The 27,462-nt window shown below is 47.2% G+C and overlaps 2 protein-coding genes across 11 annotated transcripts in view; both read right to left on the bottom strand.

Moving 5' to 3' along the window:
• Nucleotides 1–27,462, bottom strand: part of ARHGEF9 (Cdc42 guanine nucleotide exchange factor 9) — a 248,261-nt gene that overhangs the window by 117,767 nt on the left and 103,032 nt on the right. The window contains exons 1-2 of one of the 10 annotated variants that reach the window (XM_077307306.1): nucleotides 9,780–10,087; nucleotides 4,912–4,973 (exon numbers count right to left, since the gene is read on the bottom strand). The exons of 6 other annotated variants lie outside the window; for them this stretch is intronic. In XM_077307306.1, coding sequence (XP_077163421.1) covers nucleotides 4,912–4,941 — 30 coding nt within the window. In that variant the 5' untranslated portion in view covers nucleotides 4,942–4,973; nucleotides 9,780–10,087. Of the gene's footprint in view, nucleotides 1–4,911; nucleotides 4,974–9,768; nucleotides 10,088–27,462 lie in introns of those variants that run through there. 3 more of the 10 variants (XM_077307309.1, XM_077307311.1, XM_077307310.1) reach the window with 3 other exon arrangements.
• LOC143822320 (uncharacterized) lies at nucleotides 10,107–10,555 on the bottom strand. The gene has a single exon (XM_077307315.1). It carries the CDS (start codon nucleotides 10,284–10,286, stop codon nucleotides 10,107–10,109), a length of 180 nt encoding a protein of 59 aa, XP_077163430.1. The 5' UTR covers nucleotides 10,287–10,555.

Genomic DNA, 27,462 nt, shown 5'->3' with positions numbered 1-27,462 from the left:
GCACTATCAGCAACAAGGCAAATAGCGTAACTGTGTTTGCCAATTCTAATCCTCCTTATTTGTTTGGCATTTTTAGCCTGCCTCCCTCCTAAGAGGACTGGCTGTCATCCAAAGTACATCTCAGACGAAACCGCATAACAATTAGAACTACATGGACAATAATTAAAGTAGATCCGGAGAACCAAAGGTAAGTCATACGTCCCCTCTCAGAGATGCCATACGCTGACCAGAATGGCCCTTTTAAATAGCACATCACTGCAGAAGCACCAAAATACTAGCACTGTTGTTGTGGTTGTTGTTGTTGTTATTGAATTTATTGCCCACCGCTCCCTGGAGGCTCGCAGTGGGTCACAACCTCTGTTAAAAACCCAGTAAAAAAAAACCCTTAACAATTAAAACAGATTATTATTACATAAAACCATAAGACCATAAAGACGGTGGCAAACATGACTCCATACTAATAATATCCTAATCATCTAAGAAGGAGGGGGAGGAAGAGGGTGCAGATCGAATTCATTACCGCTGCTTCTGTAGGAGTAGCCTCAATTTACCTGGCCACCTGGCCTTACCCATAGAGTTGGAAGGGACCTCCTGGGTCATCTAGTCCAACCCCCTGCACTATGCAGGACACTCACATCCCTATCTCTCATCCTGGTGGAAGAGCTCCGTTTTGCAGGCCCTGCGAAAAGCTCCCACAGGGCCCACCCTGGGGAGCTTTCCAACATACTCAGGAGGACCACGGTATAATACAGGAATCGTTGAAAAGAAAGCTTTCTACAGGCAGATGTTGGCTTGACCTGCCTGCATACTGGCATGCTAAGAAAAGAGCAACCAACCCCCAAGACTCTTGGAAGATGGGGGGCTGTGAAGGGCTTTATAGGTGATTTAACCAGCACTTCGAACTGGCCCAGGAAACCCATAAGCAGCAAGCAAGATGTTCTTAAAATGGGCACAGTGTGTGAATGGTAATCAGCAAGGAAAGCCATCGCATCTGTATTGGCTGAAGTTTCCAGGGCATCTTTTGTGGAGGGCAGCCCCATATAGAGCACATTAGAATAATTCAGCTTCGAGGCATAGATCAGCATGACCAAGTTGGCAGAGTCCAAGCAGCAGGCCAACTGCTGCATTAGATGGAGACAACAGAACATGACTTTGAAGACTGCATTGATTTGTTTCTCGACAGAAGTGCAGAGGATGAGAGCATTCTTAAGCACCTCCCAGTCAAAGATGGCTTTGTCTCATCAACAGTGAGAAGTACTTGGGCTCTTGGAGACTTCATTCTTAGTGACCACCATACTTCTGCCTAGCCTGGATTCCACTACAATTTTCTCCCCACTTCACAGCTGAACCAGGACATTGGCCCAGGACAGAGACAGATACTTCCAGTGGTTGAGACAAAGAGACTTCTACTAAGGTGTCGTCTACATCTTGGAGACATCACACTCCAAAGCTGTAGGCTACATTTTACATAAATATTTAAAAAAAAAACACCTCTCAAGAGAGATTCCATCTTGCTCACTTGGTCTCCACAGCTACACCACTCAACAACAACATTCAGCTGTCCGGATTCTGTTCTTCCCAATTCTGTTTCCATGCACGTCATCAGTATTGAGTGGGCATTGATGTCAAAGGCTGCCAAGAGATCCAAGAACACTAACCAGAAAGTACAGCTCTAATACATCCTTAAAGGTCTATTAGACTGGAGTCAGGCCTGAAAAGGTTCAGAGGCAGATTGTCATCCAAAAACCCTGAAGTTCCTTTGCAAGTGCTAGGAACATTTTGGGGAGGGGGGAGAGGAAGGACCAGTCTCACACAAAGTCCCCCCTCTCTTGTTGCTCCAGGGAAGGTGGGGTTGCAGCAGCAAGGCAAACCACCTGCTAAACCTTTAACTGGCGATTTTGATCATGTTCTTTCCCCTTCCCCAAAGCAGGTTCAATATATCTTTTTGCCCAGGTTCCTTCAACGAATTGCCTGCTTCAGGGTTATGGGAGGCCTACCTTGGCTCAAAGAGCTATTGATAACGTTCCTGACTGTCGCTCTCCGCTTCTCCCAGCATGAGTTTACCAACCAGGGATCAAGACTAGCCTTCCATCCTTCCTTGGCTTTCCTTCTGTTGAAATGTAAATTGTGAGTGCCTCAGAGCAGGGACCTAACTTTTTGATGTCACACTGCCCAGCTTCATATACATTGAGGGCACTATATGACTATCAATATCCCCAGAAAGCAATTTTGTTACAAGCAATATTGGCAGTACATCGATCTGGCTGACCAAGAGCTGATCCAGAGCACTGAGGCCTGGACAAAACAGGACACTGTCCAGCTACAATAGTCTTTCTCAACCACGATTTTGTGAAACCCTGAGGTTTCTTGATGGCCCTGGAAGGGCTTCCTGAATGTGTGGGAGTTAATTAATTTTTAATATATTTTTGAAATTTGTTGAACATTTATCAAGTGATATGAAATATGGCCAAGCTGACCCAACCTTCCTTCCCAAATGGCCAACGATGGGCCTGGAGGCGCTGGGAAAGGGAAGGCCCCTGGGTGGGCATTTAGGCAGCTCTGCTTCCCAACCGTCTTCTGCACCATCAGGCCACTTCTGGGGTTTCTCAGAGCCTGAAGAATGTGTCAGGGGCTCCTCAATGGTGAAAAAGTGGAGAAAAGTTGGTATACAGAGATAGAACATCAGGCTATATCATCAGAGGCTACAGTTACAGTCTGGTGAGGTCTTCACAAGGGAGATCATAAGCAGCCGATTCTGCCATTAAGTTCCCTTCATTAAGGTGGTCCCAGATTGATATAGAAAAGTACTATGAGAGTCATATAGACATTAACAGATTGCAGATAATAGTTTTCATCCTAACAGACCCATTAATGCGCCCTACGTTTTCTACTGTTGTTTCCCAGCTCACAATAAATGGCTGAATTTATTTTATTTTATTTTATTTTAATTATTGGATTTCTAACCCGCCGCTCCCCTGAGGCTCGCGGCAGGTAACAACATGTAAAACCCCCATAAAACCCCTAATATATAAAACACCTAAAAACAATCCCTAACACCCCCCCCCAGCCCACCCCACCTGATGGCGGCGGAACTATCCGGGAAACCAGGGGTCACTGCTGATGTAGAGGGGGTCCCGATCGAAAAAGGGGAGGCGCCGACATGGGCCCCCCAAGCTGTTCCTGTGAGGACCCTAGCAGCCGCATTTTGTACCAGCTGTAATTTCCGGATCAGGTGCAGGGGCAGGCCCGCGTAGAGCGAGTTGCAGAAATCTATTCTGGAGGTGACCGTCGCATGGATCACAGTGGAGAAAAGCCTGGCCCGCTACCTTTTTGACCTGGGCCTCCAATGTTAACGAGGTGTCCAAGGTTACCCCCAAATTCCTTGCCTGGGGTGCGATGGTCAGTTGCGTCCTGGCCAAGGTGGGTAATCGCGCTTCCTGATCTGCTCCCTTCCCCCCAAACCACAGGACCTCCGCCTTGGCAGAATTTCAGACGACTCTGCTCAAGCCATTAAGCTACAGAATGCTCTGGATTTTTTTTTTCCATTGAAGACCACTGGAGGCCATTTGACACTGGACCATTAGAAGAATGGTGTGATAAAAATGAGAGAGAGAGAGAGAGAGAGATGGAATAACTTCTCTAAGTACAATTGTAAACCTAATTTTGCAAAATTAGAGTATCAATTCGGCCTATGTAAATTTGATCTATGGTGAACTTGCTCCATAACTGTGTACTGAAGCACAGCTTCCCGGGGCTTTTTTAGCAGACCCAGTCATGAAAAAATATCGACCCTAAGCCACATTTCCAATGACTTTGCCGTGAGTGCTCCCCAAGCCCCAGCGCTCTTTCCTAATTTCAGTCCTCCTGTTCAACCAAGCAATGCAAAGAACTTATCAATGGAATGAAGAAGAAAATAAATCCTTGGGTCATTTTGCTTTCCTGACAAATGCTAGAAGACAATGTTGCCCCATGATGAAGGAGATGATATTCCTCAAAAGGGATATAGATAGCCAGGGCAAGAACTGCTAAGGGCATGCTGGGATTTACAAGCGAAGGTTGAGGGGCTGAGAGAGATGGGCTGGGGGGGGGGGGAATCTCAGTCATCTGCAGATAAAATCCTCCTCTCTCGCCAAAACAGGAGCCAAGTGTCACAGGAAATTCACCCACAGCACATTGGATAAAGAAGTGCACGGCCTCTCCGTGGCTTTCCTTCTAAGAGCATCTATTTTTAGGCAGCAGTATATAAATCACTGTAACTCTCAGCTCCACATTCGCTTCGAAAGGAATACTAAAAATCCAAGCCTTGAAGCTCTGGCTGAGATTAGCCACTGGCGCACAAGACTTCTGCATTTTAAAGGCCATGTGATTCTCCTGAGGGAGGAGAATTGGCCTCACACCCATGCACACATCTGGATCCCTCTTCCCTTCCACGGGAAACTCAAAGGCAGTCAAACCATTGTCTCTACAACAGATCTATACATTAGCAAGAAAGAACTATCAGCTCTGTACAAGAATTAGCCATATTTGATACGTGACTAATTCCTTTCCTATACTACCAGCTGGAAAGCATTCTAAATAATATTATGACACCCAGTTCAAAAAAGGAAAGCTATTTACATAATGAATAAAACATACCTTGTTCCTTTTCCTCTTTCCCCTCAGCACAGAGGCATCTTTCACAAGACGCTGCACAGCAAAAGCAGAGAAGACATGTCCAGACATACATGCAAGCAAGCATCCATGCAAGGATACGATGGGAGAATTTAAGGACAATGTTTCTGTCATCACAAGCAGCAACCATTACAATTAAAGGGGGAGAGAAAAAACGACAAGATGGGGGGGGGAGAATTATAAAATGTGGGTTCCATTAATTGAAATGAATTGCATTGTTTGTTTGTTTTTAAAACTTACATTGATTTTTGGCAATTTTCCTTCGGTCATTATACACAGCAGTTGGACTGTGTACAGAATACCTGATCCAAAGAGAAATATAACCACATTATGAAAAGAGAGAGGGCTGCGGGGAGGGAGGGAGGGGGAGGGAGGACAGAATTAGGTGGAACATGCAACTATTAGTGATGCTCGAAGAAGCTCCTGGCTCTGTGTGCCATCGCCCCCCCCCCAACACACCCATTCCTCTGGAATCCAGTCAGTTTCTTCATTTAAGATCAATAACTCAGAATTATTACTTTCTGGCCATTCTCACTGGATGGGGGGGGGGGTCAAAAATGAATAAATACATATCCTCCTATCGTTAATGATTAGGTTGAAGTAGGTCAGAAAAGTCTCAGAGCTGCCCCATGACCCTGGGTCTCTCGGTCCCCCACCCCCAAAGGATGTGCAATGCATTGTGGTGGGGGTGGGGGTGGGGGGTTAGAAAGGGGGGGTGAAGAGGCTAGTAATGACACAAAGGGAGCCTGTCATATGTGGAAAAGGACAGAGTTCGAACAGTACGAGGGAATATTCCTTCTGGAATAGGGGCTGTTTCTTTCATCTTGGCGGATACCTGGAACTCTGAGCATGTGACTGGCCCAGGGGTTGCTATGATACCTGCAAAAAGCAGCATTATTCTTGGATACAGCAAATGCTGGCAGGGGCTCATGGGAATTGTAGTCCATGGACATCTGGAGGGCTACAGTTTGCCCACCCCTGCTGTAGCCCATAACTTTGCAAGCAGTCATTTAAGGCTTTTGTCTATGGTCTATAGCCCACACGTGCTCAGAGTTGCCAGGATCTGCCCCCCGCCCCCCCCCCTCTCAGGGCTTTTCCCCTGTTAGTTCTGGCCGTTCATGAATTTCCATTTTCACTTCCTTTTTTGTTTTACTCCCCATCCCCCCTCCCCATCTAAGACCACTTTTACTCTGATCTTTTCCTGGAGGCCAATTCTGAATCAGCTTTTTCTTCACGGGTGATGTTTCTGTTCGTTTCCTTTGTCCCACCCACTCCTGCCCACTTTCTGGCGATGGGGGTGTTCAAACCACTGCCTCTCCTCCTCCAAGATTAATATTTTAAAAAATATATTTTTTTAAATGGCACTAAAAATCAATATATCAATAGGGGTTTTTAATTACAGTTTGAGCTGGTTCTCCAAATTCCCATCTCACATTTTTAGGTGTCTCTAGTCCTCACGCACAGAGATACGAGGGGAGAGGGAGGGGGTGGTGTCTTCCTGCCTAACCAATCATTACTACAGTAAACCAATATAATGATATTTTAGTGTCTTTTCTTTTAAAAAATGCAGCTGTAATATCAATAGAAGTATGGGCAGAAATAAAAAGGGGGAGGCACTGTGACGTCACTGATTTTCAACCTTCCCTTGAAAATCTCATTACTGAAGGCACATGCAGAAGGGGAAAAAAACTGACTGCAATTGTGAAAACGGCACAGTGAGGGCAGACGTGCAGAACAGCTGTGCCCAAACCAATTCCACTGCTCACAAACAGACTGCCAAGAAAACCAGGAATAAATGAAGCATGTGGAATTGCCCTTAAATAGGGGGAAATGCTCATGCCTGGAGAATCTGCTTTTAAATAACAATAACAATAATGTGGCTCATTTCTATTTCTCCCGCAGAACTACATACCAAGATGGATTTACGTTTAAGAAGGGTGTTGTTTTTACATGGAGAAGGGGGAAGATGGCTTTCCAAATGCAAAATTCTGAAGGCCCAGAAGACCACCAACAGCTCTGCAGGGTCACCAGAATGTGCCATAGAGATCAATGAAGTCATGTTTGCAAGCACCAGTTGTGGGGCTGCCATCCAAATCTGGCAAAGTGCAACCCATTCACCATGATCGCAATGCTGCCAAGTGCCAGTCCCCCAAAGGCCTCCCTATGTGCATTTCATAAAGCTCACTTCCCCATTGCTCTACTTCTAGCAGTGGCAGGTCCGAGCCCCCATTGCTAGGTGTAAGATTACAGGTGCAGAGGCTAGTTTGAAAATCTGGACGAGTACTTCAGGCTTCATCTTTAGGGTGCCATCTTGTGCTTTAACCTTTACTTTGGAGTAAGACCTACTTGCAAGTGAATTTATACTGGCCTGAGCTACACATAAAGATTTTAAAAATTGGTCAACCTCCACAGTTCATCACTAAGAAAGAAGATTTTCTTCTCATGCTACTTAGCCCAAACCAAATTTATCCCTTGCTTAACAAACACTGAAAATTATGTTTGTGTTATTTTCAACCTGAATGTAGATATGAGCTACATCAAATCTTTGGTCACGGCTTTCTTATACTTGTTGGTGTAAAACAGCCTAACAGTACAATCCTAAAGGGAGTTCCGCCCATTCATTTCCAAATAATCTGAGAGCATGCATCAATCAGTTACCATTTTGGTCTAGAAAGAATTTTAGTAAATTCTTAGCTTAAATTTGGTATAGGTATTGGTTGTTCTGGTCGTAATTCTTAAAGGCAAGAATAATGTCTGTTGCCATTTTCTAAAACTACATCCCCCCACTAGCATATCCTAATGCACATCTGGAAATCTGGTTTTGCTTACACACAACCCAAAGTAGAATTAAAAAATTACTACTGCTGAAATCTATGGGTGTCACTACAATCATGTCAAAATAAATACTTCAGATCAGGGGTAGTCAAACTGCGGCCCTCCAGATGTCCATGGACTACAATTCCCAGGAGCCCCTGCCAGCATTCGCATTCTGGGAATTGTAGTCCATGGACATCTGGAGGGCCGCAGTTTGACTACCCCTGCTTCAGATGCTAAAATCTTTACAGTCTCCCTGCACATACACGGACATGCAGGGAAAGAGAGAGAGAAATGACAAAGCCTCTACATGAAAAAAAAATGTGATTCACCCAGGTGGTGGTATTTGCCAGTTGCCAAGCTCTGCTGTAGAAATTATTTTTGGATAAGCCTACGTGTCCCAATCTAGTCTCAGAGACACAAACAATATTCCGAGATGCTTCATACCATCTCCTTCTCCATCCATCCCTTCCTGCTGTGACTCATTCATCTTTCCCTCCGCACAGATACAGCGTCCATCCATTATCCCATTTTTAAGATTAAAAAAAAATCCAGCTCACAATATCTTGTGCTCTGACATGTTGCTCACACTTCTCTGCAGACTGAGGGGGGTGAGACACTCAGGGGGCTAAACAAGCTTCATCGGGGGTTTCAGAGAGGAACAATCCCAAACCTCCTCCAGTCCTTCATGAAGTTGGTGGCCAGCTGTTCCTTGGGAAATCTACAAGTGGGGGGAAATAATTCCCAGCAGCAGTTACTGGAAGTTCAAGCGACAGACCCAGCACAAACGGTGGTGTTACTTCCTATGCAACTATATTTCGGTTCTCTGTGTTCAACAATTCTTACCCCATAAATCTAGTAAAATGCAGCAACCACAGGTAGAATCTGCCTCCATTATCCTCCCGCCCCCAGTCACCGTCCTTTATTGCTTACCCTATTCAAGAGCCAAACTGATTTTTAAATAAAATTTCAAATACCAGCACCTGGCCATGTAAAAATATGAACAGAATTACAACATGGGAACACGCACAAACACACAAACATACCTGCACACAGAGCGGACAATGGATACGTAGGAGCTGTCATGTGGGCAGGGGGAAGCGGCTCACGTTAACGGGGGAATGGTTGCAGCCGACACTGTCAAGACGCTGTAGAGGTTATTTTGTAAGGCAAACGTTTTTTCTGCAGTGAAAGGATGGCTGAAGTGTGGCAGGAATGCACGCGCACCAGGCACATTGCTCAGATGCTGCCTTTTATGCTTGCAGTCTGGATCCTCTTCCTCCCTCCTCAAGCCATCTCTCATGCAACAAATTTTACAACCCACCCCCACCCCCAACGACCTGAATAGGAAATCTGGAAACTAGCGGTCACCTTTCTTCAATCGCATATTATTTAATTTAGCAGTTCATTGTCAAGAGAATCAATGACAATCAAGTTAATCCTCAACCCATCGGCATCTTGTTATCTCTCTGGTGGATAAAGGTTTTTTTTCTTCATCTCCCCCCTGCTCCAAACGGCGCTGCCAAACCCAACCTCTTTTGATTTTAATTTTCTTTTTAATCGAGCCTTCTTCTGCCAGGATGGGAAGAAGGGAATGCCCACGCTAGAAGCCCAAGACTGGCCCTCTGAGTTACAGCGCATTGAAGAGCACGAGGATTGGTGTGAAGGGAGAACTGGAAAGATGCTCCGTGTTTAAGGAATCAAGCCACAATCTCAAGGCAACAGAATGAAATAAATCAGCCTAAATAAAGGTGTGGCTGGGCCTTCAAGTCCAGCCAAAAGATTGGCCCAGATTCCCTCCCTGTGTGGCCCTCTCCTTGAGTACAAACCTGGCTCTGGAGACCTAGAGAAGCGTCAGTGCCTTGACGTTCTCTAGCCTGGATCTCTCCTGCCCAAAGGCATTGTGGTTTTCCAGTCGCCTGGCTCAAAGTGAGGCTTGTACGGCCACAACGACCAAAGGGCCATTTTCTTGGGGGGGTTAATTTAGACACAAACAGACCAGCCACGGCCACCCTCATTATAATGCAAAACTGCCCCTTCTGTCTACCTCGCCCCCTCAACATTTATTGGGAACAGCTACGGATCGGCTCCACACTCAGAGAGGGCAAGGTTGGGGAGCCAAAACCACCACCATCATCATCATCATCATCATCATCATCATCATCATCACCACCATCGTTCAGTCGATCAAGCGGTCAGTCACGAACCGCCCGGTGCAGATCCGCTTACAGGCAATACTTAAAAGACAAGACACGGAAAAAGGTTTAGGGAGAGAGAATATACCAACGTCATACAGATCACGGGGAGGCCATGTTGCGTCCGGAGCCGCTCTCCCCAGCCCTCTTTGGCGGGCTCGGCTTGGGTGTCTCTCGGTGCCCCTTTCTTCCGCGGGCTGGATCGCTGGCCTGGCTGTGCGATGTGGGGGCGAGGGGGGCTGGGGAAGGGCGGGGGCGAGGGGGGGGGCTCTGGCGGCCGAATTTGTCTGGGGGCGAGTGGCCCGTCGCCTCCGGGGCCACCGCCGGGACTCCCGCGCTCCGCTTACGGGCCCGAGGCCGGGAGGGAGCGGGGTGGAGGGCGGGGGGTTGGCAAGCAGGCGCGGCGGCGGCGGCGGCGAGTCTCCTTCAGCGGGTGCCCAGGAAGAACATGAGGATGACGTTGACGAGCAAGAGGAGGACGATGACGGAGAAGACCACCACCGTCTGCACGTCCAGGGTCATGGTGCAATGCAGGACGCTGTAGTGCTCCAGGTGCGGCGCGGCCAGGCCGGCGGCTGTCAACCTCTGCTCGGCCACACTGTCCATACATCCGGCATGCCGGGCGGCGGGCGGCGGGGAAGCGCGGCGCGGCGGCTCGCCTCGGCTCGGCCTTCAGCCCCGGCGGCGAGCGGCGGACGAGCCCGGCCGGCCGGCAGCGAACGAGGCGCTCAGGAGCGGCGCGCTGGGCGGGCGCGCTGGCCGCGCACCGACCTCCTGGGCGCGCTTGACGGCTCTGCCTGCCGCCGCCGCCGCCGCCCTCGCCCTCGCTGCCGCCGCCGCTCCTGCAGCATCTCGCGGCGCTGCTGCTCCTGCCCGCCCGCCCTGCCTGCCTGCCTGCCTGGCCTGCCCGCTTGCCTGCCCGCCTGCCTGCGCGGCGGCGGCGGAGACGCGCGCCTGCCTGCCTGCCTGCCGCTTGCCTGCTGCCTGCTGCCACTCAGCGCCCGGCGGGCGGGGCGGGGCGCGCACAGCCCTGGCCAAGGAGGGCGCGCCGGGCGCCGAGGGGGGACGGAGCCCCGATAGAGAGGCTGCCTCCGCACGGGGAGGCAGGGCACGTTGGGGCCCAGGTACACTGCCTCTGCAGCTGGAGGCTCTAACGGCGCACGGGGACCGCTTCTGAACACCGAAGGCCCATTAGGAAACCAGAGGGGCCCCTTTAAGACCAACCAAAATTGATTCGGGCCCTGAGCTTTGGAGGGCAAGCGCTCTTCCTCAGACTCCACCCGACCTGTTCTTCTCCAAGTGCCTCATTCTTGCAGATCCTAATTTCCATCCAGAAGGACTCTGCCCGTCCCACCCAGGGAGCTGAGGGACCAGACACAATCACCCTCTGTTTCTGAAATGGCACACAAGGAGCTATTTATTTAACTTGGAGAAGAACAGATCAGGTGGAATCCGGGAGTTCTTCGTCTGCGGAAGAGCGCTTGCCCTCGAAAGCTCACGCCCTGAGTCAACCTCGGTTGGCCTTAAAGGGGCCCCTGCCGGACTCTGATTTTATGGTGCAACTTCAGTCCCACACGGCCACACATGGGAATGAAGGCCCATTAGTAACTCTCACAATGAGTAGTAGGTGCTGATTTGTGCCTCGTGTCGCAAATCCAACTAACCTTTACTTAAAATAAGGGCTGCCTTGCCCGTTCAAATCGTAGGTCTTTCTAATCCCGTGTCTTGTTTCCAGCTAGGAGGCTTCCTACAAAGCCAAAATCAGTGCTCAAAGTCATCTGCCCTTCCGCGTTCCCAGCCACACGTGGCTTGTGTTCAGGGGCACGCAGTCTCTGAATAAAGAGATTCCCTCGTGGCCAATCCACCATGGATTTAATACCACAACTCTTGACAGTAAACAAATTCTGTTATGCAGTGGCATCACCCAGATGGGACTGGAGCAGTCAGTACAGAACACACAGAAAAATGAGCAGCCCACAGAACAAAAGAGGCTGCCTGTTACATCTCTGCATGATTTACTGGCCTGTTCTTGCCTCTTTTGCACAGTCTCTGTGCCTTATCTTTAAAGAATCCAGTCACTTCCCCAAAAGAAGTGCAGCAAAGTTTTACCTGTTGTATCTCTGCAACAGGCAAGGAGGCGAGGTGGTTGAGCGTGTGGTCGCAGAAAAGCCCCTAAGTATCTTGGAGGAAACACTGGCCCTTGACCTGGTCTAGTCCAGCTTCCAATGGGGTTAATGGGTAGAGACAGTTCTGGTCACTCTCGCGGATGGTTTCCGGAGACAGCTGGATCGAGGTGGGTTGGCGCTGCTGTCTTGTTAGATCTAACGGCAGCTTTCAGCACCATCACTCATGAGCTATGAGCCCAGCATGTAGCAGCCAATGTGGGGATTCAAGGCGCTGCCCTCAAGTGGCTGAGGGGTCAGGGTCAGGGGCAGAAACCAAATCTTCTCAGCAGCATGCCCTCATAGGCGGGGTAGTGCAGGGAGCTATTCTCCCTCTGCATCCCCAGCCCAGCAGATCTGAAGTTTTGGGCTGGGGTGTCATCAACACACTGATGACACCCAGCTATATCTGTTGATGGGTGGTCATTGGTCCGAACCCCCACATTCCTTGGTCAGGTGTCTGGAGACTTTGGTGGGTTGGCTGAAGTGGTTGGCTGAAGTGAAATACTGCTAACTTCTGGCTGGGTCAACATGCCTCAGGTGGGGCTGTGCACCTCCTGGACCTTGACAGGATCCAAGGAATAGCCTTGTCCACTGTCAAGGGTCTGGGCATGATCCTGGATGCCTATTTATGGAGGCTCAGGTTGCAAATTTTGCCCGCTAGGCATTTTACCACCTTTGCTAGGCACAACAACTAGTACCCTGCCTGCTGGCCACACAACAGTTACCTCCAGATGGGACTACTGTAATTCGTCCTATACAGCAGGGGTAGTCAACCTGTGGCCCTCCAGATGTTCATGGACTACAATTCCCATGAGCCCCTGCCAGCAAATGCTATACAGGGCTGCCCTTGAAGTTGCTCTGGAAACTTCAACTGGTTCAGAATGGCCAGTGTGGGCCCTTACTGGGACCCAATAGAGAGCTCATATTCGACCTATACTCTCCCAGCTGCACTGGCTCCAGATCGAAGACCGGATTAAGCTCAGGCGTTTGTTTTGGGGCTTTAAAGCCCTCAATGGTCCGGGACTGCCATATCTATGGGGTCGCCTTTCTGACTATGTCCCCCAAACAAAGACTGGGTGAGCCAAATCTGTTCAGGGAATGTCGGGCAATTGCCCGGTTGTCCCCGAGCGTGAGATCCACTCAGCTTCCTTGCCATATGCCCAGATACCTCACAAGGAAATTCATACACAGGCTGGGTCTGCCTCTTTTGACCTGGCCCCAATCCACACCCCCAATCAGCCATCTTTGGACAGAGCTCATTTTCACAAAAAGAGATGAAGACACAGTTACCTAACAGATCACACCTGGACGTGGCTTCCCCTCCACATTGAGCAACTTTCTTTCGGCTTCTGGACACCTTTTCTGAGGTCTCCACAAAAGAGCTGCTGCTCTTTGACCATTACCATACGTTGATTCATGCTGAGCCATCACTGTCGAGCCTCAACTCTCAAGGCTTCCGTTCTTGAGCAAGGCGACTGAAGGATTGATGCCCCCTACATTCAAGGCATTCCAGGATGAAGGGGATTATTTGGGTCCTTTCCAGTCTGGGCTCAAGGCTGACTATGGAACTGAAAGAGCCTTGGCCATCCTGGGCTGGGCGATAGAGTGGGAGCAACCCTGTTGGACCCCTGGGAGGCTTTCATTGCCATGGAGCAGGGCTTCCTTCTGGCTAGAGCGGGGAGACACGGGGCTTTTCTGCATGCCATACATTCCGCGTCATGCTTATCATCTTAAGACTCTATCTTCTGGCCACTCCACATGACGTTACCAATGTCTGGCCAGCAAACTGTTCGCTACATCGGCCATTTTAAAGCATGAGTTGGTAAATCCCAAAAAGTGAATTCACCAGCCTAAAAGTGCTTTCCCCTGGTGGACAACCAGCAGGAACAAGAAATGTCTGGAGGCGAAGAAATGCTACCTCCGCCTCCAATGTCCCACCCTCACACCTCCTCCCTCTCCCCTCTCCCCGGGACAGGAAGTTCTTTTTAAAAATGGAGAACCACAGAGAGCAACAAATAGGCATGCACAAGCCTCGGCTGTGGTTGTCTGTGCCTCTATGAAGATTCGGATAGGCGTTTAAATGAATAAGTCTATTTTTTTAAAATTCGGTGGTTGCCGGAAATTCATGTGTCAATCAGCCATGCCAGGAGGGGATTGGTTGGTGATAGTGGTAGGCAGGCCAAAGCAAAACACGACTAAAGCACCTTGCTCCCTTCTCACGTTTCCGGCAGCGAGTGAGGAGTACAAGACGCACAAACAGTGCCCAGAAACATTCAAGACAGCTCGAAATGTGCGGAGTGCCAGTGAGTCACCATTATTTCTCGTGCTTTGCCATACAGCAGGTTTCACGTGATAATGGCCAATGTGCGGAAAAGCCCACAATTTTGCAGCGGTCCTACCTGGGGAAGGGTTGCAGAAGGTGGTGCTGGGGAGCTGCTGCATAGTCCAGCAAAAATCCATCTTGTCCCCTAAGTTTCCCAACATCCACATGAGGCTGCTGGGAGAGGTGATCTAGAGATAGAGGTTTGGGCTGGGCTATTCCAATATGAGGATGACACTCATCTCTACGGGGTGCTTTCAGCCTATCCTAGGGAAGCTCAGGAACTCCGAGCTGATGCTTGGAGGCCGTTTTAGTGGGGACTTGAGCTAATATAGACAGCAGGGCTCCTGGTGAGCATAAGTTCTGCTTCAGGATATGTTACCAGTTCTGGATGGGATTGCCCTCCCCTTGAAGGAACAGGTCTGCAGCCAGGGGCACTCACGGACCCAGATCTAGGACTGGTAAAACAGGTGGCAGTTGTGCCCAGAAGTGCTTTTACCAGCTTTGGATGGTTAGCCAGCTGGACAGGAAAGATCTGGCCACTGTAGTCCACCAATCTGGAAATTTCAGTTGGTGCAGGTTGTTGAGTGGAATGGACTGCAACAGTTTCGACCTATCTGTGCTAGTTTTCAATCTGTTTCAGGGTTATGATGTTGACCTTCAAAGCCATATGGTTTGGGACCAAAGTACCCGAAGAACACTGTAAACCCTTACGGGTCTACCCAATGACTCTGTTTGTGTGTGGGCCTGTGCATGGACGCTCATTTATTTATCTACCGAGAGAGGGAGAAAGAGAGCAAGAAACAGGCTAAACTGCCACCTGGGGAGATTCCAATGGGTCGCCGTGTGGGTCTGAAGTAGCACAATAAAATCAGAGTCCAGGAGCACCTTGAAGACCAACCAAGATAGATTCAGGGTGTGAGCTTTCGAGTGCTTGCAATCTGGGTAGTGAGGTGAGAGTATTTTTTCAAGGAAGGTACAACAGTGTTCAGTCACTACGCCCTCTCCTCCAAAATCTGCTCCCCTAAAGGCACGCCATTTCTCCTGTTTGATTCCCCCCAGGCCACTGGGTGCCTCTTCCTTTTCCTCCCTCTTCACTGAAGGCTCCCAACATCTCCTCCCGGAGCTCTCTCTGCACCTCCCGTTCTGCCCCTTCCCAAGCTGCCTCTTCTCCTCGGTGACCTGCCTGCCCTTCACCAGTACGAATGCGAAGCATCTGAGGTGACAGAACAAGCTGTTGAATCAGAGCAGCTACTAATCAGCTTAACTTCGTGTGGCATATTTTGTATTCTTGGCATGCCTGTATGAACAGTTGTGCGACAGGATGGAGGCAGGAGGGATACAGGACTGACAAATGTCCTTAATCCCGACTAACGGTGGAAATGAAATAATGGGACCCAGGTAAGAAAAGCCTTATGAGAGGGGGTGGCCACTAGAAAACCCCAGATGGTTGTCAAAGATATGAGGCTGTACGAAGACGTTCTTCAGGGAAAAGGGGGGCAATCTTGCGAGAAAAGCCACAGTGGTTTAGAATGCAGAATGGAAGCAGCATGGTACAGTTTATTAAGGTTTAATAGCTCGTAATAAACCGTGCCCCTAAAAATTCAGGAATAAAAAAAGTAACACAAAACTTTGCACATCCACAACCCAGTTATGATACAAACAGCTCAAAAAGCAATCTTGCAGTATCATAAAAGGATGAATATTTCAGCATCCTTTTTCTCAAAATTATCTCTCTTTCTGCTTCATATTTTGGACAATAAAAGAAAACAGGGAATCACAAGTCAAGTTCTGCCATTTGGGGGTAAAGTTAATATTGAACTAAAAAGACGTATTGAATTTTCTTGAATATTCTTTGTTCCGTTGGCCCAAAAGCCAGATCCAGGAGTCACATAAAATGTGAGGAATTATCAGAGGCTTATAAGTTTGTAAGAGCATCGAAATATAATGGGCTCCTTGAATATAGAATAAATACACAAACAAATATTTTTATAACCTGCCCTTCTCAGATAGCTCAGGGTGGGGGACAGCATGATTAAACAAGAGCCAATACATTTTAAAAAATCTTAAAACGGAAGTTCTTAAAGGCCAATTGGGATAAGTAAACTTTCTGTTAAAGATATTTAATATATTTACTATGCTTAGACCATGATAGTTCAGTTAGAATACAATTCCTAAATATCTGAAGTCGTTGGAACTTACACACATCCAAATTTTCCATTTGATCTTCTTGCTGATTTTGTTAATACCATAATTTTTGACTTGTCATCAGGATCTAGGGAGGAAGCTCAAGCAAATGGGGGCACAAGTGGTATTCTCTTCAATCTTACCTGTCAAGGGAAGAGGAATGCATCGGGAGAGGAAGATAATGGAGGTGAATCAGTGGCTGCGTAGTTGGTGCCGGCAGGAGAGATTTGGTTTCTGGGACCATTGGATAGACTTTCTTGAAGAAGGCCTACTAGCACCTGATGGACTGGACAGAATGTGTTTGGCAGGAACCTGGGGAGATTCATTAGGAGAGCTTTAAACTGAAGCCACTAGGGGAAGGAGACGATCAACATAGAGAGTGTATGGAAGGAGACCCAACCAGGAAGGCCAGCTCATAGGGGACCAGAAGTAAAAGGATTCAGATGCCTTTATACTAATGCCCAAAGCATGGGCAATAAGAAGGAAGAGCTGGAACTTCTCATGCTGATGGAAAGGTATGATCTAGTAGGCATCACAGAAACTTGGGGGAATGATTCTCATGACTGGAACGTAATAGTGGATGGATATGAATTGTTCAGAAAAAACAGAATAGATCGAAGAGGTGGAGGAGTGGCACTGTACGTAAGGAAAGGGCTTACCTGTCAGGAAATTCTAGTGAAGGAGAGTATATCTTCAGTGGAAAGCATCTGGGTGAAAATAAGCGAGGGGAAAACAAACAGTGTGGTGATTGGTGTCTGCTACCGACCGCCTGACCAATGAGAGGATGTGGATGCTGCACTTTGTGAGCAGCCTGGGAATATATCCAAGCGGCAGGACCTTGTCATCATGGGTGACTTCAATTTCCCAGATGTGTGCTGGGAAACTAACTCTGTGAAGCATCCTCAGTCATGCAACTTTCTGACCTGCCTGGCTGACAATTTCATTCATCAAATGGTAGATGAACGCACAAGAGGTTCAGCCATACTGGACTTAATACTGACCAACAGGCAAGAGTTGGTGGATGAGATGAAGGACGTGGGGACCCTAGGGGGAAGTGACCATGTCCTCATAGAATTCCTTTTGAGATGGGGAGGCAAGGAAGCTTGTAGCCAGACGCGGATGTTGGATTTTCGTGGGGCAAACTTTAATAAACTCAGAGATATGGTGAGTGTCATACCATGGACGAGAATGTTGGAAGGGAAGGGAGCATGTGAAGGGTGGGCGCTATTCAAACAGGTTGACATGGAGAGAAAGGTTGTTGAGAGGCATTTTGCTGCACTGGATGAGTTCAAATCCTCTGGGCCAGATGAAATGCACCCGAGAGTGCTCAAAGAACTTTCCAGAGAACTTGCACAACAATTGTCCATCATCTTCAGGACCTTTTTAAGGACTGGAGATGTCCCGGAGGACTAGAAGAGGGCAAACATTATTCCCATTTTCAAAAAAGGGAGGAAGGATGACCCAGGAAACTACAGACCAGCAAGTCTGACCTCTGTTGTGGGGAAGATAATGGAGCAGATATTAAAGGGAGCGATCTGCAAACATCTGGAGGAAAATATGGTGATCCAAAGAAGTCAGCATGGATTTGTCTTCAACAAGTCCTGTCAGACCAACCTGATTTCCTTTTTTGACCAAATAACAGGTTTGCTGGATCATGGAAATTCAGTTGATGTTGTTTACTTGGATTTTAGTAAAGCTTTTGATAAGGTTCCCCATGATGTTCTGATGGATAAATTGAAGGACTGCAATCTGGATTTTTAGATAGTTAGATGGATAGGGAATTGGTTAGCGAACCGCACTCAAAGAGTTGTTGTCAATGATGTTTCATCAGACTGGAGGGAGGTGAGTAGCGGGGTACCTCAGGGCTCGGTGCTCGGCTCGGTACTTTTTAACGTATTTATTAACGATCTAGATGAGGGGGTGGAGGGACTACTCATCAAGTTTGCAGATTACACCAAATTGGGAGGACTGGCAAATACTCCAGAAGATAGAGACAGAGTTCAATGAGATCTGAACACAATGGAAAAATGGGCAAATGAGAACAAGATGCAATTTAATAAAGATAAGTGTAAAGTTCTGCATCTGGGTCAGAAAAATGAAAAGCATGCCTACTTGATGGGGGATACGCTTCTAGGTAACACTGTGTGTGAACGAGACCTTGGGGTACTTGTGAATTGTAAACTAAACATGAGCAGGCAGTATGATGCAGCGGTAAAAAAGGCAAATGCCATTTGGGGCTGTATCAACTGGGGCATCACATCAAAATCACAAGATGTCATTGTCCCATTGTATACAGCACTGGTCAGACCACACCTGGAGTACTGTGTGCAGTTCTGGAGGCCTCACTTCAAGAAGAACGTAGATAAAATTGAAAGGGGTACAGAAGAGAGCGACGAAGATGATCTGGGGCCAAGGGACCAAGCCCTATGAAGATAGGTTGAAGGACTTGGGAATGTTCAGCCTGGAGAAAAGGAGGTTGAGAGGGGACATGATAGCCCTCTTTGTATTTGAAAGGTTGTCACTTGGAGGAGGGCAGGATGCTGTTTCTGCTGGCTGCAGAGGAGAGGACACGCAGTAATGGGTTTAAACTTCAAGTACAACGATATAGGCTAGATATCAGGAAAAAGTTTTTCACCGTCAGAGTAGTTCAGCAGTGGAATAGGCTGCCTAAGGAGGTGGTGAGCTCCCCCTCACTGGAAGTCTTCAAGCAAAGGTTGGATACACACTTTTCTTGGATGCTTTAGGATGCTTAGGGCTGATCCTGTGTTGAGCAGGGGGTTGGACTAGATGGCCTGTATGACCCCTTCCAACTTCCATCATTCTGTGATTCTGTGATTTCTTGCTAATAATTCAGCTTGACAGTAGTCAATGAAGTCACTCTCCTTTGTTTTTATTTGATGATATTATTCATACCAGTCCCTCATTATTTATTTTAATAATGCAATTGAGTTCCTAGAATAACCATTCATCATTAGTTTCAGGAATTTTTGGGGAGTAGAATTGAAACTTAAATAAGGCCAAACCATAGGAAACCCTTAGTTTGACTGCAGTTTTCCCCAGCAGTTGCATCATAAGCCACAGTTTTCTTTGTTGCAGGGTTTGCACAGCAAGTTCTGGTTAATCCAGAAGATACAAAATAATCCTGGTTTGTGCATAAACCCCAGTTTGTCTGCTGCTTTCCAGGGCAGTTACAGAGCTGATCTCCATCAACCTGGTTTGAAGTCTGTTTTTATGCCCCTTGTCGTTTTTGATGGCTTTTGTTTTATATTGATAATTTATAATGTTTTCATGCTGTTCTTACTTGTAAGCCGCTTTGAACAGGAGTCTGGAGAGGTGGCATAAAAATTGGATGGAAAAATACATAAATTATACTGTGGTAGCAAGGAGCCATGTGACTCGATATACGGCAGCTTGGGAGTTTAGCCATCTTGAACCATGAGGAAAGGTAGGGTTTAAATGGTTTAATACACAAAATATATAAAAAGACACCACAACCAACAACAAACTCAAGCTCAGAATCATAGTTTAGAACCAACTGTGTGCAATCAGCCTTGGTGGGCCCCAGAAAAAGTGTTGACAGGTGAGAAGGTGCCCATCACAACGCCTTGGGATCCCTGTTCTAGAGCCAGACCTGTGCAGGACAGAGTCTCTGTTCAGGGCACAAAGCTACGGAAACCTATGAAGTGCCACCATTGGGCATCCACTGAGTCTGCCCACCAGCAGTCAATCATATGGAGCAGAAATGGGATGCAGTGACATCAATGTACTACAGACAGAGGAAGGGTTGCTCATGGATGCCATTTTTCGATGGGAAATCTGTGCCGGTTGCCAAGTTCTGCCATCCGTAACAAGCAGTATCCTCACGGCTTTTCATGGTCATAAATGCTTTCTCCTATCACGGTGATGGGCTATGATTTAGGGCAGTGGAATGCTTTCCAGTAACGCTCTTTATACCCCAATTGCTGGGCCTCCTTTTCCACCACTGCTGAAATGATGACCCTCTCAACCTCCCAAGAGGTGTATTTCCCTTGTCATTCATGCAAAGAGACAAGGCCAGAACATTTTCAGGTTAGGGTGGGGGAACTGAGTCCAGTTCAAGCATGAAAGCTAGAGTTTCAATAGCAATTTTGTAAGCATCTGAAATGCTTGCAAATGTAGCCAGCTTGGTGCAGTGGTTAAGAGGAGTGATCTCTAATCTGGAGAAGTGGGTTTGATTCCCCACTCCTCCACATGCAGCCAGCTGGGTGACGTTGGGCTTGTCACAATATGACAGTACTGTTCTCACAGAGCAGTAACATCAGGGCTCTCTCAGCCTCCCCTCCCTCACAGGGGGTCTGTTGGGGGGAGAGGAAAGGGAAGGTGAATGTAAGCCCCTTTGAGAATCCTTGATGTGCAGTGGCTGTGACGTGCCGCCGGGAGTTTCTTGCGATGGGGCAGCATTCCCCACTACTTCCTGTGTACTAATGGGAGAAGAAAGCCATTGGTGCACACATTCCACCCCAGAGGTGTGCATGCACCCACACAACTCCGGGGCAGAAAGGGTCTGCAGTGCCTCACTGCAGCAGCGATGAGGTGGCAGGGCGGGGTTTCACAGCATGAAGGTGGGATAGTGTCACAACGTTATGCTACCGTCATGGTGGTGAAATGCATGAAGCCGAATGGGGCATTTTGTGTCCTTCTTGGGACATCATAGGCAGGGGGAAGAGCCGACAAACCCAGCCTGGAATAGCCGGCGATGGGAGAAAAATCAATGTTCCTTAATGCGGGGCCTCAGAGGCCCTAAAGCAGCCAGGGTCAGGAAGGGTCTACTCCCCCTGTGCATAATCAGTCCTTCAGATAGTGAAAAGCAGGGTATCAAAAACCATTCTCCTTCTTCTTCTTCTTCTTCTTCTTCTTCTTCCCCTCCACTGGGGAATGTTCGCCCATCATTAATCCTAATTATCTCAACCACGCTTCCACAATGCTGTAAGGGACTTTTCCAACATCAATAGAAATTATCTCTTCATGCCATCATTTAAAAGTTTCAGGATCTGAGAACGGACTTTGTATTTACATTTCTCTTCTCTGCCTATAACAAGCCTAATTAAAGCGATTGGGTTCAAAAGACTTATAACTGGCCAATCAAACAGGAGCCCAGCCACTTCTAACCAGATTTACAGGTATAATGTGTTGTACTGATCCGTCAGATCAGCTTGTGCTGGAATCACAAAATAAATCAAACTCCTGTTTAATGTTGTTACAGTATACCAGGCTTTCTCACATTTTTACCACTGAGATACCCCTGAAACCTTCTTCAGGCTTTGAGAAACCCCAGAAGTGGCAGGATCATGCAGAGCTGTGGACACGCCCACCCAAAAAGTCAAAAAGGCCCTGGCCCTATCCAAAGGCAAACTCACTTTCTTTGTCCTAGAAATCCTGAGCTCATCTTGTCCTGAAGATTTTAATCCTTTGTGGGAGATATAAAAGATGAGACGGCCCCATAGGTATACCGGTCCCAGACCGTTTAGAGGTCTGAACATCAGCACCAAAACCTTGAATCTGATTCAGTTCCCAGTCTGGAGCCAATGCAGTCGGAAGAGCAACAGTGTCAGGAAATGTTGCTGCAGTTTGAACCAGTTGGATTTTCAAGAGAAGTCTCAGGGGAAGCCCCATGTAGAGCAAGTTGCAGAAGTCTAATTGAGAGGTGACCATTGCTTGGCTCGCTCTGGCCGGGTCTGGCTCTGAGAGATAAGGGGTAAGCTGTAAGTGGGAAAACATACAACACGAAAGAGGGTGACCAGAGCTAGATTCCGAGCAGGACCTTCATCTGAGAGGACTTTCTGGATATAAGCTTTGAGAATCAAAACTGCCTTTTGCAAAATACCATGGAAACAGAAACTAAGAGTAGGAGACACCCCACCGCCTCTTCAACTGTTGTCTTTCTTTTTGTTGGTGGCAGTGCTAACCTTCATGCTTGTACCTGATCTTCACTTCTTCTCTCCATTAAGTGTCTTCTTGACTGAAGAATGCCTCCTCCCTGGTCTGCCCTACAGGATCTTTACAGCCCAAACATCCACAATCAAATTTTAAGAAGGGGACACAAGCTTTGAAATAAAGACTGGTGCCAGGGAAGCTCTCCAGAGGTCTCTTATATGGAAACCTGCTAGGCTAGTGGCTCCCAAATGTTTTCAGGTTGCCGCCCCCATGGCTCCCAGGCCACATCTCTAGTGCCCCCCCCAGGTGAAAAAAAACACATCTCTTTCCTGGTGTTCACTGGGAATTCAAAATACAATATACTGGCTACACTGGCTACACGCTGGGGTCGCTGCCAGCAGCAGCTGCGCAGTGCCAAGCTGAGGGGGAGCCCCAGCCATGGCGGCCGCCGGAGAGCACCAAAGGTGAGCTGTCAGCAGAGGGGCAGGGCAGCCCCCGAGGCAGCAGCCAGGGAGGAGGACGAGGAGGTGCTGCGCCCGGTACCAACTGATCCACGGACCGGTCCTGGTCTCCGAACTGGGGGTTAGGGACAGCTGGTCTAGAAGAAATATTTAAAGGTAAAGGTATCCCCTGTGCAAGCACCGAGTCATGTCTGACCCTTGGGGTGACACCCTCCAGCGTTTTTATGGCAGACTCAATACGGGGTGGCCTTGGCAGTGCCTTCTCCAGTCATTACCGTTTACCCCCCCCAGCAAGCTTTTTACCAACCTCAGAAGGATGGAAGATTGAGTCAACCTTGAGCCGGCTGCTGGGATCGAACTCCCAGGTCAGAGCTTCAGATAGCATGTTGGCTGCTTTACAAGAAGGCCTGCACCACAAGAAGCTCTTAGAAGAAATATATAAGGTCTTTGCAAATGGTATTTGGAAACACCCCTTTGCGTCATCATTGGGAGAAAGATGAAGAGAGACCGAGACAGAGAGACAGATGAGTGATACTGTAAGAGTGGCCAAGCTGTGCTTTCCCAGATGTGCTGGCAGGGGCTTATGGCAACTGTAGTCCACGGATATTTGGAGAGCTACAGCTCGGCCATCTTCAACCTTATCCTCATTCCGGGGGGGGGTTGGCTGTTTTATAGCACTCGGCGATTCAGTTCCAATGAGTCATGTAAAAATATCCTCATGGGAAGCCTGCATCAACAGCCAAAGATCAAATGGTTTTTGAAATGGATGAGAATCCAGGTACTCAGCCATTGAACAATTTGCAGTCTGAGGTACGGCAAGTTTAAGGCTATCACCTGCAACAGAAAAGTGATATTGGAAGAAAGAGATTTTTCCGGCGTTGGGATTGACTAATCGTGTTTCCAGAATTTTTAATAAATGCCTCCAGCTCGACTTTTCTGAGATCTGCGAGAACACATAAAATATTTTTAAAGAGGTTGCAGGTTCCCCACATTTGATTACTGGGAGACAAGGAAGGTTAATTTCTTTCTGCATCTCCTTATCTCACTCTAACTGTGCAGTCTTCAGCAGAGTTGCACCCTCCAAGCCCAACCAGCGGTTACGGTATCACGGGTGAAATACTCGCACTGTAATGGAGCTTGAACACCAAGGGGTAGAAGAGGGCAAAAGGTACAGAGTGGAAGGACCAATCTCAATGCGGATGGCGGAATGGCACACCAGGAGTGAGAAGAGGAAGAGGAAAACGGCTGAAATGGTTATGTTATTGCATTCATGTTGGCTTGGGTGCCAAGAGAGGGGGGAAAGTGCAGCAAAAGTGCATTTTAAAAAACCCAGAGAAACAGCCAAGTGATAGCAAACTGAAGGGAGTAAAATCAACACAGAAATAAAACTCAGTCAATGCATGTTCACAGGGAAAGCAAGGGGAAAAGCAGAACGATAAAGCTCAATGGGAATTCAAGGTGAAATGAGTGCACCAAAGATCTTAAAATGGGGATTAGCACCTATGCTATAGTTACTAGTTCCTGGTGGCAACTCATGAGTAAAGTCACAGCAGGGCCTGACTTAGATTGGGGCCACTGTGCGGGTGAAGGAGGAATTCCTTTCCTCTCCCTTGTGTTATTTTTGGCTGCTGAAACAGCCTGGAGGATGGGATGGGCTGTGAGCTTACACAAGCTGGCTTCCAATGAGCAAATTACTCCCACCCTACAGACCCCATCCTTAAAACAGCAGAAGTGGGGGGCAGGAATCAACCCCCTGCTCAGCTTTTCCTCACCAGTTGCTATCAGAATCTAGCAGCTGCAGCTCTTTGTGGGGAACTTGTGCAGTTTATAACATCAAGGCTCTCCATGTATGACTGCACTGTAAGCCACGCCCCTCTGCCAAGTAAGGTGACCAGATTTTATCATTGGTAAAGAGGGACACCATTGACCGGGGGGGGGGGGTTCTTGATTAAAAATTTGTTCTATATGGAGCAACAAAAAGTTTCATAGAACGTATAGAACGTGAAAATAGTATTGTAATATATATTTTTAAATTTCAACATAAGTACAATTTGCCAGGTGCCCCCAGATGTCCAGTGCCTCCAAAAGTGGGACAATCTGGTCACCTTACTGCCAAGGCAGTTTTTTGTCCACAAAGGAAAAACTCAGAGACCTACAACTAGTTTTGGAGCGAAATGGCATTTTACATCTGGAAAATTGGGCATATGTCTTTATACTTCTGAAGAAATACAGGTACCCGAGCATGAAAGTTCAGTTGAGTGTATTTGGATAAATATAAAAGGAGTAGGAAATGAGTGTGGTATTATTGTGGGGGTCTGCTATAGACCACCAAGGCAGTCAGAGGACTTGAATGAGATACTGCAAGACCAAATTACACAATTTTCAAAAAAGGGGAAATACAGATTCAGATACCTTTACTGGCATAAGATTTGATATACATAAAACAAAATTTAAAACAGAAACAAATTCTGGGCATAGACACACGGACAACAGTAATAAGGCCTTATGCCGTACAGCCGGTCTGCAGCGGAGATAGATTAGTTCTCGAGATAGTTGACAGGATTTTTGCAAGGTCCACCATCTGAGAAGGCTCCTTTACACTCAGCAACATCTTCACTGGATCTTTCTCATCGCTGCACAGATACTTCAGTTTTCCCATAAAACCCCCCAGATAGTGATGGAACATCTGAAATTTGGAGCAGTTGAATCATAGGTGGCTAAAGGAATCTGGTACACTGCACCCGTGCAGACAGCTTCTCTCATTTCAGGGGATTTGAAGGAAGCGTCCTCTTGATAGGTTTGAAGGGAAGATGTTTAGGCATGCAAGGAGAAAGGCCCTTGGGGTACTCAAAGGGAAACAGTGGTCATGGGTGACTTCAATTACCCAGATATCTGTTGGAAGACCAACTCTGCTAAAAACGCAAACCCCGTTAAATTCTTAACTTGTCTTGCCGACAGCTTCATTTCCCAGAAAGTAGAGAGGGGAACAGGGGCTCCACTATTTTAGACTTGATTCTCATCAATAGGGAAGAACTGGTAGATGAGGTGGAAGTAGTGGGCACACTTGGTAGCAGTGACCATGTGCTTTTGGAATTTTCAATCGTGGGAAAGAGAAAACCTTTACGTAGTTGTACATATAGACTGGACTTCAGGAAAGCTGACTTTCACAGATTTAAAGGTATGTTGCGTAGAGTCCTGTGGTCAGAAAGACTTAAAGAGATGGGAGTCCAAGAGGGCTGGGAGTTTCATAAAAGTGAAATACTGAAGGCTCAATCACAAACAATTCCCTTGAGAAGAAAAGATAGAAGGAGCCTAAGGAAGCCAAGTTGGCTCCATAAGCAGTTGTCAAAAGATTTGAAGAATAAAAAAGAGTCATTTAGGAAATGGAAGGAAGGCCTTAATACCAAGGACGAGTATAAACAAATAAACAATAATTGTAAGGGGAGTGTTAGAAAAGCTAAAGCTCAATATGAGCTTAGGCTAGAAAGCAATGCTAAACATAACAAAAAGGCTTCTTTAGTTATATTTCAAGCAAGAAAAAGAATAGGAACACCATAGAACCACTGCAAGGACAAGAAAGTGAAATTATAACAGATGATGAAGAGAGGGCTGAACGGTTTAACTCCTATTTCTCCTCGATCTTCTCTTGTGAGGGAAATAGTGATCAACGTGGCAAAAACATAACACAACACGGGGGACGGGAATGGTGGCCTAGGATCACTGTTGGAGCAGTCCACAAACACCTAGTTTCTGTAAACGAAACAAAGTCTTCTGGGCCAGATGAACTGCATCCAAGGGTACTAAAAGAACTTGCAGATGTCATCTCTGAATCCCTGTCCATCATTTTTGACACTTCTTGGAGAACAGGGGAGGTGCCAGACGATTGGAGGTGGGCAAATGTTGTCCCCATCCTCAAGAAAGGGAAAAAGGAGGATCCGGGTAATTATCGACCCGTCAGCTGGACATCTGTAGCTGACAAAATTTTGGTACAAATAATCAAACACTCGGTCCTTGAACAGCTGGAATTGAGAGCTGTGATTTCTAAGACTCAGCATGGGTTTCTCATGAACAAGTCATGTCAGACCAACCTTATCTCTTTTTTCGAGAAAGTGACTACCTTGCTGGATCAGGGGAATGCTGTGGACATAATTTATCTGGATTTCAGTAACGCTTTTGATAAAGTTCCACATGATATTCTTGTTGAGAAGTTGGTAAAATGCAGTATGGATCCTAATTCTGTCAGGTGGATCAATAACTGGTTGACAAATCGTACCCAGAGGGTATTTGTTAATAATTCAGCATCTTCTTGGAAAAGAGTTACAAGTGGAGTACCCCAAGGATTTGTCCTGGGGCCTGTGTTGTTCAACATATTTATAAATGATTTGGATGAGGGATTAGAGGGGATACTTATTAAATTTGCAGATGATACTAAATTGGGAGAGGTAGCAAACACAACTGAAGACAGCAACAGAATACAGGATGATCTTGATAGGCTCAAGAAGTGGGCTAAACTGAATAAAATGAATTTTAATAGGGACAAATGTAAAGTTCTGCATTTAGGTAGGAAAAACCAAATACACCAATATAAGATGGGGGAAACTTGTCTTGGCAGTAGCATGTGCGAAAAGGATCTAGGAGTCTTAGTAGACCATACATTGAACATGAGTGTGACTCAGTGGCTAAAAAGGCAAATGGGATTTTGGGCTGTATCAAACGGAGTATCATGTCTAGATCAT

Source organism: Paroedura picta, chromosome 13 (genome assembly GCF_049243985.1).
Source record: "Paroedura picta isolate Pp20150507F chromosome 13, Ppicta_v3.0, whole genome shotgun sequence".
Lineage (NCBI taxonomy): Eukaryota > Metazoa > Chordata > Lepidosauria > Squamata > Gekkonidae > Paroedura > Paroedura picta.
Note: the sequence above shows the minus strand (reverse complement) of the source record. Positions and strands in the feature narration are given on the sequence as shown.